Source organism: Pogona vitticeps, chromosome 1 (assembly GCF_051106095.1).
Source record: "Pogona vitticeps strain Pit_001003342236 chromosome 1, PviZW2.1, whole genome shotgun sequence".
Classification (NCBI taxonomy): domain Eukaryota; kingdom Metazoa; phylum Chordata; class Lepidosauria; order Squamata; family Agamidae; genus Pogona; species Pogona vitticeps.
The window spans coordinates 351,793,157-351,808,759 of record NC_135783.1 but is presented as its reverse complement, the minus strand read 5'-3'; the positions used below and the strand labels follow the sequence as shown (position 1 = coordinate 351,808,759).

At 42.9% G+C, this 15,603-nt stretch overlaps 1 protein-coding gene across 2 annotated transcripts; it reads right to left on the bottom strand.

Annotated features, from left to right (window-relative positions):
- Positions 1 to 1,923: 1,923 nt before the first annotated feature.
- CNIH1 (cornichon family member 1) lies at positions 1,924 to 15,603 on the bottom strand. 2 transcript variants are annotated; one of them, XM_072986868.2, is made up of 6 exons: positions 15,396 to 15,603; positions 7,809 to 7,877; positions 7,515 to 7,562; positions 4,609 to 4,721; positions 3,361 to 3,504; positions 1,924 to 2,485 (listed from the first exon to the last, which is right to left on the bottom strand). In XM_072986868.2, the coding sequence occupies exons 1-6, from the start codon at positions 15,474 to 15,476 to the stop codon at positions 2,458 to 2,460; spliced, it is 483 nt and encodes a 160-aa protein (XP_072842969.1). In that variant the 5' UTR covers positions 15,477 to 15,603; the 3' UTR covers positions 1,924 to 2,457. The 2 variants fall into 2 exon arrangements, with proteins under 2 accessions (XP_072842969.1, XP_072842970.1); XM_072986869.2 differs by lacking the exon at positions 7,515 to 7,562 and having other exon boundaries at positions 15,396 to 15,598.

Here is a 15,603-nt window from a genome sequence, read left to right as displayed (position 1 = left end):
TTTAGTCATTCAGTTGTGTCTGACTCTTCATGAACCCATGAACCAGAGCACGCCAGACCCTCCTATCTTCCACTGCCCCCGGAGTTGGGTTAAACTCACGTTGGTCACTTCGATGACCCTGTCCAACCATCTCGTCATCTGTCGTCCCCTTCTCCTCTTTCCTTCACACTTTCCCAACATCAGAGTCTTTTCCAGGGAGTCTTCTCTTCTCATGAGATGGCCAAAGTATTGGAGCCTCAGCTTCAGGTTCTGTCCTTCCAGTGAGCACTCAGGGTTGATTTCCTTCAGAACGGATAGGTTCGATCTTGCAGTCCAGGGGACTCTCAAGAATCTTCTCCAGCACCACAATTCAAAAGCATAAATTCTCATCTATTGCTATGGATGAACAAATCTACAGCTTTTTTCAAAAAGCAAACTTGTGGTATGCAGACATGAGCAAGAAACGGCTCCACCAGCGCTTGGCTTGCTAACAAACTCTGCAAAGCCAGGCTCACCCACAATGTCACTTGTTCATAGGAGGCTATATGTCTCCAAATATGAGGACTAATGCAGCAGCCATCCTGTATGTGCATATGTAAAAACTGAGTTGCATTACAAAAGGCAGTAAGTTATGGAAACAGAGATATCTCTCTTGTGTGAACCTATACTATCGATACGGCACACCATTATCCCAAGCAAAAGGAAGATGCGAATACTTTTTGGCAGGAGCGTCTACAGCTGGAAAAGGCAGCATCACGCAAATGTAACCTGACCTGTCAGACACTGGCTTTGGAGGGAGTGACTGTTTTTGAAGAAGGAAACCACCTAGAACGAACTGAACAGCTCTCACAACACAACATGAATTCACACTGTACATTCATAGCATCAAACAATTCTGATATATTTCACCCAGCTTTAAAGTTTGCTTCAAAACTCTTCAATACAATCAGAAAATAGTGTTTGAAACGTTCTTAAGAAAATGACAATGGCAAGACCAGGCTGAGGTGAGACATTTTTATACATCTGTAGACCAAGAAAATAACCTCTATCTTTCTTCAAATATTGATGACTGGTTCTACTGGCCATTTGTGGTGAAAGGTAGCTCTCTCATCTTCTAGAAGACCTTGATTCCAAGGAGCATCAACCACTGTGGACTTGGACCTTAAAGATTTGTAAGATGCTCAGTAGAAGGAAGGGCAGATTGAATTTAGTTGGACTCTTTTAGTTAAATGACCTTGGATTGTGGTCTACTTTCTCCACAATCCAAAGGGTGCTAAATCTAGAAAGCAAGAGTACAAAGACATAGTGAGAATTTACGTTCTTGCTTAGTTAACAGGTAATCACCTTCAAGTTTCAGAGCAAAGATCACCTTTGCAAAAACTGCAGCAACTAGAAGAAACTAAGTACTTGATCAGGCTCAATGACTACTTTCCACTCACTGTTGCTGTGCAACTAGATGCACTTTTTCAAGGTAATGTCTTCAAAAATTGGAAGTGTGTATCTAGTAAGCGGCTAAAACCAACATTTTAATCTCCTACAGCACTCTGACAAACCCTAAGCAGGGAAAAAACTGATATTGTTATTGTATTGCACTAATGAACAGGCTGGATATTCATCCATCTTTGCTGCATGTGTGCCTATCGCAAAGTGTATGCATTCTACTAGGAAACCCTCAGAATAATGTTTACTAACATGGTTGATCCACATTGTACAGGAGTCTTGCGCACTGTACTGCACAAGATGCCTTTCCTTTTTTAAAAAAAGGTTGTTTTACAAATATACTCCTCTGCTAACAACTCTACTTTTCTAACCATATACTCTTAGCTTAAAACATTAAAGCAAGGAACATTCACTTCACTGCTTGCTGTTACCACTGAAAAACAGAGCCATGCACATTTTTAGAGGGACAGGATATCCAAAGTGTAAAAAATAGAACTACAATAATTCTGTGGTTGTACTCATGTATTCATCTATAAGACACACAGAGGTTACCTAAGAGATAACATACAGAAAAGCATTCAGTCCTTCAGAAGCACTTGGTACCTACAGCTGACAGCTAGATGGGAATCCATAACCCAACTGAGCCACTATAAAATCCAGTAAACAAAAATCCTCTATCATACTAAGGACAGCAATTAATACAATTATAATTGAGGGTATGGCTGTTCCTTATGGAGTGCAGGGTCAAAACTGTCCAAAGCCAGAGGTAATTGCTTTACATTAATTATATGCAATACTCATCACTTTAAACATCCCAGTATATTTTTTAAGTCTTTCCATGGGTATTAAAGAATGGGTACATCTGGGGGATGGGATGGGGGAATGAGAGAGGAAGGCGTTTCCACTCCTCTATTGCAACTGTCATCATCCGAGTCCACAGATTTGAGTCTTGACACCAGAATCTTCAAAAATAATCCACTGTAGTGTGGCTTTTCTGCATGCACTTCACTGGAACCAAGTCTGCTAAGGTGTCATCTTTTAAGAGCTCACCAAAACATAAATCATGCTGTGGAAAAGAGAAAGACAAGCCATAAAAAACATACACATATATACTAAATGTAGGTGTAGTACTACTACAAAGGCATGCTCAATATGTTCACTATTCTCTGGTTATTCATTGCCAGGAACAGAGATACCACCACCACGTCTGCCCTTTCTTTACGTGGAAGAACATACTTACCGCCAGCAAAAGCATGGGACAAGTCACATTCCGGGGAAAGGTGCTGTGTCGGAAACAAGTTTCTCTTGTTTCCGAGCACAGAGTGCTGTCCTCTGAAGATGCTGGCCAGAGACTGGCGAAACGTTAGGAAGAACAACCTTCAGAACACGGCCAAAGAGCCCGAAAAACCCACAACAACCAAGTTTCTCTTTGCTTAACATACCAATTCAGAATAAGCACCAAACTGGCTAGGGTTGCTGGTGCTGGTAACACCCCAGCTGTGGCAGGAGCCAAACTCAAGGAGAAGGATGAGCCACGCACAAGGAAAGGGTGCCCCATGCCCCGGATTGGGGAGGAAAGGAAACACGAGTTGAAAAATGTTAGGAACCACTGTCACAAGCTGTTTAAGACTTACTGTGAAAACCCTACTCTACGTCATTGCTTAACAACATATTTTTTTCATGAAGTTTCTGGACAAGCTTTTAAAGTTATGATGGTTCAGTTTTAGAACTCCAACCACCACCTGCTGAAAAGGAAATACATCAGAGAAAATTCTCTACAACCTTTAATACATGGGCATGAGATGCCTGGGTTTAATTGTTTTTAATTGCTGGAACCTAACAGCAAATGTTATGACTTTTTGCTTAAATTGTCCATCAACTTGAGTCGTAGGAAAGACAGAATTTTTAAATCTCACAATAAAAATAAAATAATTAACTCACCCGTATAGGTAGTAAAAAAAAGATAGAAGGTAAAATGCTAGTTTGCACCATCCTTCTTTCTGGCAATACGCTAAAATATCTGCATTCATGATGGTTGTTGGATCATAGAGACCAGGTCCGCTCATCACAGGTCTACTCATATACCTGAGAAAGCAAAATTGCACGTTTAAAGTACAGCAAAAGGAGCATTTGTTTTCAGATAAAATAATTTAAACCTGTAACCAATTGTTGGGATCACACACACTCGCTCAGTTGAGAAGGGCTGTGTCGATACGTAAAAAAGCTCTATTCAGCAATGAAGAAAAGTCAATCTATGTCAATTAAATTTGCATACCTGTACTCTTAAACTTTTAAAGATTTCTGACATCATAATGTAGACATCAACACACACAAAACTTGCATCAGTTTAACAAAGTACATGCCCGACTATCAAACTAATTAAACTAATTCAACACATTCAACACAGAGGACTACAAAAGGCTATGCAAACAAGAGCAAATGCCAACAATTAAGAGCTAGCAATCAGCCTTGGACCCCTCCATTCTTAATTTGCTGATGTTACTGTTTTCCTGATTAAAATGTAGGAATTATAAATAATGTTTGTATGTTTTAAAACCTAAGCTGCTTTGGGCTAAAGAAATAGAGCAGAAATAGCTATGAGCTAAATGCATTAAATAGACCATTGATTACTATACAATGTGGACACATAACAGACGGGTTATTTTCAGTTTGCTCTGCTTGGAAACTTCCTAAGGGTATGCAACTCATTGCTGCTACAGACAGAGCACTGGATTAAGCATACTCTTGGCATGTTCCAGCATAGGTGTCTATGAACTTACATTTACTCAGAAAATGTACCCTCAATGTGAGACAGAACTACAAAGTTAGGGTTTTTAAGAACACTATTCTGCAAACAGAAGCCAGAAAAGGAAAAGAGGGGCCCATATGGTATGTAATATCTTTATTTCCTGACTTGCTCTGTCAACAATGAGAAATGAAAACTTGCTTCCTTCCGGTCGAAGCTGAGACTCCCAAGTCATCAAAACTGCACAACACACTTTCACTCACGCACACACATCCTAAAAAACCCCGGTGACATAATTATTCAGTCTTTCTTGTCTTTATTTCTACAACTTCAGCAGCATCTTTGTGCCATTTTCTCCACATACTTAAGTTTCCAAAGGAGGTCCAAAGTATAGTAAGAATATATCCATGAGTAAACCAACAGTAAACCATGACCAGCATTACCTCCAAATGTGGTAAGCCAACAAAGGCATATTGAGTCCCAGTGTAAGCCATTCTGTTGCACACAGAAACATAACACAGAAGAACGCATGGATGAGGTACTCCGGAAGTACAAGCTGCAAAGAAAGACAGACAGCGTTTAGTTCAGGCAAAATGACCTAGCATTTAACTTGCATATGATGTTTAGAGAAGATGAGAAAAAGCAAGATACAAAAAGCAAAGCCAGCATTAGACAAGATAAGCCAATGCAAGGAATTCCAATGTATTGAGTCATAATTATTGGTGTGTATGTTCTATTTTATATAAATTGTTTAGTCACTGCAAGAACCTTAATACCATTTGTAGAATTCAGAGTATGGAATTAAAAAAATCAAGAGCATTATCATTTAAATTGAGGTCTTGTAAGCATCTTCCACTGTCCAACCTTTACCTGAAGAGAAATAAATTTTACTTTAGGTAGCTTACATCAGTGTCCATGTTGCATCAGTATAAGGGCTTACAGCTGGAACGTTCCAGGTTACCTCAAGCAAACTACCTCTAAACCACACTTTACAGATGGGATTTCAACTGCATAGAGGCAAAACCACCTGTTATTTTGTTAGAACATTCAAGGGTTAAAAATGCTATGTGCACAAGCCAGAGCTACACACTTTTTAGTGTCCAACATACATAAAAGTAAAAACCCAGTAAACAAGGAAACAGGATGTATGCCCTTTTCTTTTGGAAAACAATTCTTGTGATCCTGAAGTACCAGGAGATTTTCAGGACTTCATTCACTGTGTTAAGTCAGGCTATATTTTAACTCACTGTTATTTCTCTAAAAAGTATTAACAATTCATCCTTTAAAAACATTATTTATTTTATAAAATTCATTAAGCAGATTTCAAATATTATCTGTCTGCCTGTAATCTAACAATTTAAAACCTGGTTTTCTTGGTTGCCTTCACAATCATGAGGACTAGAAACCTACACAGAATCTTGAAAAGCATCTACTTTCAAATCAAAACTCAGGAATTGTAGAATTTTACGCTATTCTCTTCCTCTTCCAGTGTATTTCTGGTGTCCCAAACTAGTCTGGTAAAACTGTGCACTACAGTCTGAAGTTCCAGACTGCTATATATTTCTAACACAGATTTTTTTTTACATAAAGCACTCTCCTCTTCAGAAAAGTTCAGGCAAAGTGAGGACCAACACTGTACTAGACCCAGTGTATACACATAAACAATTTATGTGTGTAAAGGGAGTAAATAAGTCTAGAAAATATTTCAAATGCAATGTCTAGAATCGACTTCTGTGGAATGTATATTTTTCTGCTAGACAGGAAGTATCACTGCAATTTGCATTTCTGACATACCTACTTCTTAACCATCATGCTTTACACTAAAAAATCTTGTGGACCCAGTGTACTGTGCATATTACAGACAACAGCGTGTATTCAACAAAATAACAGCCATACAGAATAAGAAAGGCCGTTGCTTTGCTGTCGATTCTTGATTTGTTTGAGCCTCCACCTATTAAGCAGCATCTGATATGAAAAGAGAGTTTCCTGCCTCTGGGCATATTTATAGATACACGATTCAGTCACATGAGAGTCCAACAACTCTCACCTGTATAGTCGAGACAAATTACACACGTACAGCTCAGAGGCGCTGATAGCCATGTCCAACATGCATATGGTAGTATCTTGTTGACTAGAAGTCTGTGACAGGAGAATGCATAAATGCAGTGAACATTTTCTCACCCTCCCACATCAGATGAGAGATGATCGAGTGGGGTAAACTGTTCCATGTGCAGCCCCTGTACAAGCTCACTGCATTCTCTGCTTCATCTTTTTCCATTCTACGGAAGCAACCTGCCATCAGTCTCACCTACTCCACTCTCGTTTGCAGGTGAACATGCCACATTCAGCTCTGACACGTGTTCCAGCTGGTGGCCTCAACAACTGCAGGATCACCAGGACTGTTCACTAAACTCATAACTGAATGCACCAGCCCAAGCCAAAAGGAAAATTCTCAGTCACCCTCAGTTAAAGGCAGAGTCAAAAGCAGATGGGAAATGCTACAGATAAAAGGCAGAGTAACGCTCAACACTTTGAATACCCCTCTATCCAAAATTGATACCTACCGATAGGTGCTGTAAATAAGACAAGCCCGTACCCCTTTCTCCTTGCTACCTGTACAGCCACCCACATGCCCGCAACAACCAGGCCAAGAACACCTGTTGGAAGCTGTAGCAACAATGTCTTACTTACAGGACGCACAAACAATTCAGGGTTCGAGTGCCCTAAGAGTGACTTCAGAAGAGACGTCTGTGGAATCCTATTTATCTAACTCTATTTTAAACTGAACACCTTTTAAACAAGATGATTTGGGTCTCTCGTGAGGTTCTGGTGCAAAAGTAGTGCTGTAATCCCAAAAGCCGTATAGTACAAATCATGAAGCCAGCCTTGGGAGTGCACACGTTCTTCTCCTATCATAATTCCCTTAAGCACAGATTAGAGTTAAATCTGCTCAATGCTAACCAGGGTTCCCGTTTTAACCAGAGCTAAGCATCTGGGCCTGATTTTCAAACTCTGAATGAAGAGGACCTGGCTACCCCCCACCACCACCAATTAAGCACAAAAGTCAAGCCTACTGGATTCTTGGCTCCAAGGTCTCTTTGCAATCTTGACTTAATTACAGAAGAATTTAAACATGTAACAGTTTTCCCCGTCTCTTATTAAGCAAGTGAACTCACAATGCACAAAATCCATGAAATTAATACAGTTCCCTGAAAAGACAACAATACAGGCAGATGAACAACCACACAGAACAAAAAAGATTAACAAAAATCGTACAGATGTTCCTAAACAAAATGGAAAATAAAGAAGAGAGTGGCATTAAGACATTAAACTAAAAAGCAGTACACACCTTTAATGCAATTTTGACTCTTTTAATCTTTTTAACCTTTTCAACTGTCTTTGTGCCGAAAATGTAAAAAGCAGATTGGAAGAATGTTAGTATGACAGCTGACAAGATCACCAGCAGATAAATAAGTCAGAACTTCAAGCTTCAAGAAACAAGGAAGATAGAAAATTCTATTAAGAAATCTTAATACCATTAGATATTAGATTTAGTGTTGCATGCTAAGTCAATATTAAATATATAAAAATATTAAAAACCAATTGGAATGAATGTAAAGGGATCTCTCGGACGTAGACTTACAGGGTTAAGCGTATTACATTGGTCTATGGGATTCTTGTAGTCAGTCTTCAGCTCATCAAATGCTATAATCTACAATAAAATCAAAATAGTTAGGAAGGAGTGCCAAAAGAGCCTAATAACAGTGGGTACCTCTGTTTAGACATCAAACCCTGGAGAATAAGTCCTTGTTCCAAACCCATAAGGTACTGCTCTTGAATTGAGACCCAGTGACCTAGCCTCTTAAATAATATTTAGTAGCAGGGCTGCATTCTCAACACAACTTTAAGAATTCATGACAGAATTTCATTTTCCAAAAAAAAAAAAAAATTTAAATGTAAACAGCCGTGTCTTAGCTATTCACAAGTTTGTTGCTGTTTTGAGGGGAAAGGGGGTGGGGTGGGGGACAGAATGCTATTTCCCCCTTTCAGTTTGAAAGGAAGCAGACAACACTCTTGAACGTCATCCGCTGGTTGAAGGAAAGACAACCACAGCGTCCAACATTCCCTCTAATTTTCAGATCCGCTGCATGGGAGCCTCGCCCTACGCGCACATGTGGGGGCAGGGTTCCAGCCGAAACCAGAACTACAATGGTGGGAACGCCGGCTGCCGGTGGGCCGTGATGGAGCTCTGCACGCGTACAGCTTAAAAGGACCGTGGACAGCATCCGTAACAAATTGCTAAGAATTTTTACACATTTCCTAATGCGCACCCACTGTACAGGCACACAGGTATTTCAGGACAGTATGACCCCACAACCAAGAGAATTTGCTAAGGAAGCCAATTTTTTCTACTCTGTGTATTTTAAAGTTGGCAGTTACCTACGGCAAAGGGAATGGTGAAAGATACGAAAGGAAAGTCTCTCTGAAGGTTCCAAGGGACTGTGTTTAAGTCCTGTCGATACTGATCCAAATGTGCAAAACATGGGCTCTAGAGTGGGCTACATTGTACGACACTTCAACTTGCTACTGGCAAGACCTAGAAGTGATCCATGGCCCCACATTCCAACCACATCGGGGGTGACCTTAGATGAACAGAAGGCATGTCCTTCATCTTCCTCTTTTCTTTTAATAATAAGGAGCGCTGGCATGTCGAAATAAAGAGGGAAAGCGGCACCTTGTCATGCTGTGGGGTTGCTGGGTGAAGTTAAAAAAAACATGATGCCAAAAGGTGCCCCACTGGACAAAATTTGGGGGGGGGGGTTATTTTGGGAATTCTAGACCCAAAAAGAAATGCAATTTTTTCCCCTAAACTCCACTTTTGATTGACTCAAGAACCCCTGCAAGCACACCCAGCAGCACAGCTGTTCCTTCAGCACAAACTCTTCTATCAGACCATCATCTCAGTTTGGAACATTAATCCTTCCCACTCACGCCTTCAACCTCCTAGAGCCACCCTAAGCCTCCACAGCAAGATCTAGTTTTCCTCATGACATCCCAGCACCTCCAATGGATCACCACTCCCAGCTTCAACCATGACTCTTTCAAATTCTACTTCTTTCATCACCCCAATTTATTTATTTATTTATTTGATTTATATACCACCCATCCGGCATCCAAGGCCACACTGGGCAGTTTAACAAGTAACATAAAACAACAAAGTAGCGAAATAGCAAATCACAACATCCACACATAGGGGCAAAAATCAAAAATCATAAAGTGCAGTGAGGATAAAATTACAATAAACGCAATTAAAAGCATAGAAAAATATAAAAACATGGAGCATGGCAGTATGATAGATGTTATATTATCGGGCACTACTGTATCAGGGAATTGTTTCTTCAGGGAAGGCCTGTGTAAATAGCCAGGTTTTGAGTAGCTTTTTGAAGGGCCCAGGCGGACTTTGGGCGGAAGAAAATTCCATTATTTTGTGCGGCTACCGCCGAGAAGGCCCGACTTCTAGTGGTTGTTTTCCGGGCCTCTCTTGGGGTCAGAACTCTCAGCCGCCCTGCCTGCGACAACCTTGTAGGGCGGGCAGACCTAACTTGAAGGAGGCGCTCGGTCAGATAATGAGGTCCCAAGCCGTTTAAGGCCTTATAGTTTAGTACCATCGCCTTGAAACTGGAACAGAAGCGAACAGGTAGCCAGTGTAAGGTGGCCAGGGTGAAGGAGATGTGCTGGTATTTTGTAACCCCACTTGGCAAGTCTGGCTGCCACATTCTGGACCCATTGTAATCTCCATAGCAGTCCCAAGGGGAGCCCCACATAGAAGGCATTGCAGCAGTCTAATCTCGAGACTACCAGCGCATGGAGCAGCGTGGTGAGGGACCCAGTGTCAAGGGAAGGGACATAGCTGGGTCATCCGCTTTAGGTGGAAATAAGCGGACTGGACACAACAGACGTTATCTGAGATGTCATTGACAATCGTAGCCCAAGCTACAAACCTCGTCCTTCATGGAAAGGGGGGGGGCGCCAAAAGATAGGGAAGCACTCAGACCACAGACACTAAGGAACCCCACCCGCAGGATTTCCGTCTTGTCTGGGTTCAGCCTCAGTCTGTTGTCCCTCAACCATCCCAGCACCACCTCCAGGCAGTGCTCAAGGGACGGGACGGCATCCACGGCAGAAGGATGGAAGGAGATATAGAGCTGAGTGTTATCCACGTATTGGTGACACGAAGCTTCAAACCTCCTGATTATCTCCCCCAATGGCCTTATATAGATATTAAATAGCATCTCCTGAGAGCTACAGTCATGGCCAAAAATATTGGCAACCTTGCAATTCCGTCAGAAAATGCAATCCTTCTCTTAGAAAACTGTTGCAGTTGCAAATGTTTTGGTATTCATATGTTCATTTCTTTGGTTTGCCTTGGAACACCACAAAAAAACAGAGAAGAAAAGTCAAATCTGATACAATCCCACAAAGAAACCCAAAAATGCACTGGCCAAAATGACTGGCATTTTAAACTTAAAATTTGGTAGCACCCCCCTTTGGAAAAAATAACTGAAATACATCGCTTCCTATAACCATGAATGAGTTTCTTACACCTCTCTACTGGAATTTGGGACCACTCTTCTTTTGCAGACTGCTCCAAGGCCTTCAGATTTGAAGGATGCCTTCTCCCAACTGCTGTTTGGAGATCTCTCCACAGGTGTTCTATGGCAGAGGTCCCCAACCTCCAGTCCGCGGCCCGGTGCCAGTCCATGGCCTGAGCCAGACCGGGCCATGGAGACAGACCTCCCACCCCCTCACATGCACTCCCCCCATGCATGCGAACGCTTCCCCCTTTTACACGAGCGCCCGCCGCACTGCCATTTGTGCATGCGCAAGAGCGCCCGCTGCACAGCTGTCTGTGCATGTGGCATGAGCACCTGCACAAGCGCCACACCGTTTGCGCATGCACGCGAGCGCACCTGCACAAGCATGAGGGGGTGCCCCACCTTTTCCAGCCAATCTGTGGGGTTCAAAAGTTTGGAGATCCCTGTTCTATCGGATTCAGATCTTGACTCATTGCAGGCAATTTCAGAACTCTCCAGTACTTTGTTTGTGACAATTTCTGAGTGAGTTTTGAAGTGCGTTTCCAGTCATTGTCCTGCTTGGAAGACTCATGACCTCTGGTGGAGATGCAGCTTTCTGACACTGACCACTACGTTGCACCCCAAAATACTTTGGCAATTATCAGATTTCATGATACCGTTCATACAGGCAAGGCATCCAGCGCTAGAAGCTGCAAAGCAACCCCAAAACATCTTTGAACTTCCACCATGTTTGACTGTAGGGACTGTGTTCTTTTCTTTAAATGCCTCATTTCTTTTTCTGTAAACAGTGCCATGATGTCCTTCACCAAAAAGCTCTACTTTTGTCTCATCTGTCCACAGTACGTTCTCCCAGAAGGATTGTGGTTTTGTCACATAAGTTTTGGCATACTCCAGTCTTGTTTTTTATGACTGTGTCAGCAATGGAGTCCTCCTGGGTCTCCTTCCATAGCATCCCTTTTCATTCAGATGGCGACCGAGAGTGCAAGCTGGCACTGTCGTACCCCGTGTCTGCAGATCAGCTTGAATTTGTTGGGAAGTTAATCTGGGTTCTGTATCCACCATTCAAACAAGTCTTCATTGTAATTTTTCAGTAATTTTGCTCTTCTGTCCATGTCCAGGGAAGTTAGCTACAGTGCCATGGGCGTTCTCTTGATAATATTGCACACAGTAGACACAGGAACATTAAATCTCTGGAGATGGACTTGTAGCCTTGTGATTGTCTATGTTTTTCCACAATTTTTCTCTCAAATCCACAGACAACTCTTTACACTTCATTCTTTTCTCCATGGTCGGTATCACACACAACACAAAGATTGAGTCAACTTTTCTCCATCTTAACTGGTTGCAAGTGTGATTACTATATTGCCCACACCTCTTACTTGCAACAGACGTGTCTAAATACAAATTAAAGGAGCATCACATGCTTGGAAAGCAATTATTTCTTACCATTTAGACAGGGTGCCGATCATTTTGGCCAGTGCATTTTTGGGTTTCTGTGTGGCTGTATCAGATTTGACTTTTCTTCTCTGTTTTTTGTGGTGTTCCAACGCAAACCAAAAAAATGAACATATGAATATCAAAACATTTGCAACTGCAACAATTTTCTGAGAGGAGGGTTGCATTTTCTGACAGAACTGTAAGGGTGCCAATATTTTTGGCCATGACTATAGATGGCTCTTTAATCTTATTTTATGCCCTGAACCCAATATAAATTGAATTAGAAAGTTTATTTGACTCATATTTACCGAGGAGAGGGATTATTGTTCCAATAGCTCATAGATGGTTAGAAAATGTTTGATTACAATTGGAGAGACCAGGTTCAACTTCCTACTCAGCCATGAGGCTCTGTGTGAGACCTACAAACAATCACTCTCTTAGCCTTGTCTCCCTCACTATGATTCCCAGCTTGTCTGCATCCTTGCCTTCTAAATTTAACACGGAACAGTACATGAGGCAGAATCTTAATAAAAAGACCAGTGTACTGTAGTGGTTACAAACTCGAAGGGCTGCAAAGCATTTCCCAAGATCTATTTATTTATTTATTTTATTTATTTATTTTATTTCTATCCCGCCTATCTGATCATATTAGACCACTCTAGGCGGCTTACAGTAAAAACAACAATGTAATTTTAAAACTTTACAGCAGAAACGTAAATAAAAAAAATAAAAATAAAGAACAGAATAAGAAAAAAGATCGTCAAGGGTTTTCTGTTGGGAAGGCCCGCCTATACATCAATGTTTTTAGTTGTTTCTTAAAAATGCCCAGGGAGGGAGCCGCGCGAATCTCAGGGGGCAAGTTGTTCCAAAGGCGAGGAGCCACCGCCGAGAAGGCCTGGTTTCTGGTCTTTTCCTTTCGGGCCTCTCTCAGCGTTAGGCTCCTCAGCCTTATCTCCTGGCTCGCGCGAGTGACACGGGTAGATCTAGGTGGGAGAAGGCGTTCCGCCAAGTATCGAGGTCCTAAACCGTTTAGGGCTTTGTAAGTAAGCGTTAACACTTTGAAATCAATGCGGAATCGGATGGGCAGCCAATGCAATGCGGCCAGAGTGGGGGAGATATGTTTCAAAAAAAGAAAAGCGTATTTTCTGACAGTCAAACCAATTGTTCGCTTTCGTTTTAGTCTCTGCTTGACCTACACAGCTAAAAAGACAATTTACAACTTTATACTTGCTTAAACTATTAGTAATCTCGAGTTTTTTAACCCTCCCTTCCAGTTTACACATCATGGCCTCTCACATAAACTTCCAACGGATATTCATCTGATAAACATCCATTTCTGAAGAGTTACAACAAAACTATCATGGCTTCTTTAGTAACAATTTACAGTTTTGTTGTTTATTTTACAAAATGGTCAATTTCCTGTGGAAAACTTAAGCACTAGAATGTTTGGCTCTCCGGCACTGCTTAAAACTGCCCCATGATGAAACCTCTGCCCATACCTCACATGCTTTATCCACCTAGAGCCCTCAAATGACTCCAGAACCCCGGTTACAGCACCTTATACAGTGGACCCTTGACTTACAGACGGCTTGATTTACAGACTTTTTGAGTTACAGACTTCTCTGGCTGCAAAATTTACCGGTAGGTTTGACTTGCAGACTGAGATGTGGCTTACAGACCAGAAAAAAACCAAAATGGAACAAAAACGACCTGTTACAGGATTAATCGGTTTTCAATGCACTGTAGGTCAATGGAGACTTGACTTACAGACTTTTTGACTTGAGAACCGCCTTCCAATACGGATTAAGTTCTCAAGTCAAGACCCCACTGTAGCTCAGCCACAACATTCTGCATTCTACTGCAACAAAACTACCAACCGTTTGCCCAGGGGAGGGGAGATTTCCCTACCGTCATGCAAACATTAAGAGCTTGCTGCCTCGCGACCAAGGGCCCTTGGCAGGAGGAGAATTCTGTGCATCCACTGGCTGACCAGTTGCCCCCCCCCCCCAGGAAGCCAGCAGGCACCTCCCTGCCTCCCTCCTCCTGCGTTCCTCTGCAAACGGTATCCAGAGGCATATTAACTATTTCTCCAAGAAATAGAGATATTAATACTTTGACAGATAATGGTATATTGCTGTCCTCGTCAGTAGCCACAGAGGAGCCTCTCTCCTCCTTCTCTGAATTTTCTTCATCTCCTTCTAAAGCTGGCAGCCATGGATATCTCTGGTGGTCGTGAACTTGCACCCTTTAACCATGCCTGTGTTCTCTGTCCTGGGTGGATCCGGTTTAAATCAGGTGGATTTAAATCACGATATACATCATGGTTTAATTAAAAAAAAATGCAAGGTAAATAAAACATTTTTAAACATTTTAAATCAATCAATTTGATTTTTATAAAAAAAATCCTTATCTTCTGGGGCCTCTCACCACTCAGGGGAGGGTCTCAGGATGCTCTAGGTAGCAGGAAGAAAAAGACGGGGGGGGCGGTTGTTAGGCAGGGAAACCTCGTTACTATCACTCCTTACCTGCCTTGCTGTCACTCTTCCCCTATCCCACTCCCCCCAAACAAGGCAGGCCACTTCCCCCACTTCCTCCTGCCCCACATTTCTCAAGCCCCCCCCGGGGGGGCCCTCCCCAAATCCACACACCCCCCACACACCTATTCCCCACTTCCCCTTCTGAAGACACTCCTGGGGGCCCCGAATTTCACTCCCTCTCCACGAAGCCCCTCTTCCCTTGACGCCACCCTTCTCCCTGCTAGAGAGGCAAGATTTCCGAAAAATTCCAATTTTTAAAAGAAAACGGGGGGGGGGGTGTGGGGGGGGGGTAATGGAAACTGACTGAAGGGAAATTTCCGCGTTTTCCAACCCCCCCTCGGGAAAAAGAGCCATTTCCCCCCCTCTTTGTTTTTCCCCCGTGGGGGAAAATGGGCATTTTAGGAAATCTTGACAGCTCTGCTCCCTACGAACTTGACTCAAGGGAGCCCATCATCATCGTCATCATCCCATTTTCTCTTTAAACCCCCCCCCCACACACACACACCCTCACCCTCGCCCAGGCTTCTAGGCCTTCTTACCTCAGGGGAGGGGGGCCCTCATGCATTTTCCCCCTCCCTCACCGCGCCTCATGAGGAGACCCCTCCCCTCCCCCCCCTCTTTGCACACTCTTCCCCCTCCCCCTCCCCCTCATTCACTCACATGCCAAATGGCGAAGAAGATGAGGGCGGCGGTGAGGAGCAGCGCCAGCATGTAGCAGAAGGCGGCGAACGTGAACGCCATGATGGCGGGAGGCGGGAGGCGCGGAGCAGGCCCGGGCCCGGCGGCGGCGGCGGCGGCGCGCGGTGGATGCTGGGAGGGATCATTCAAGGGAGGCCGCGGTGGGCCCAGAGGGGGGGAAAGAGCGGCC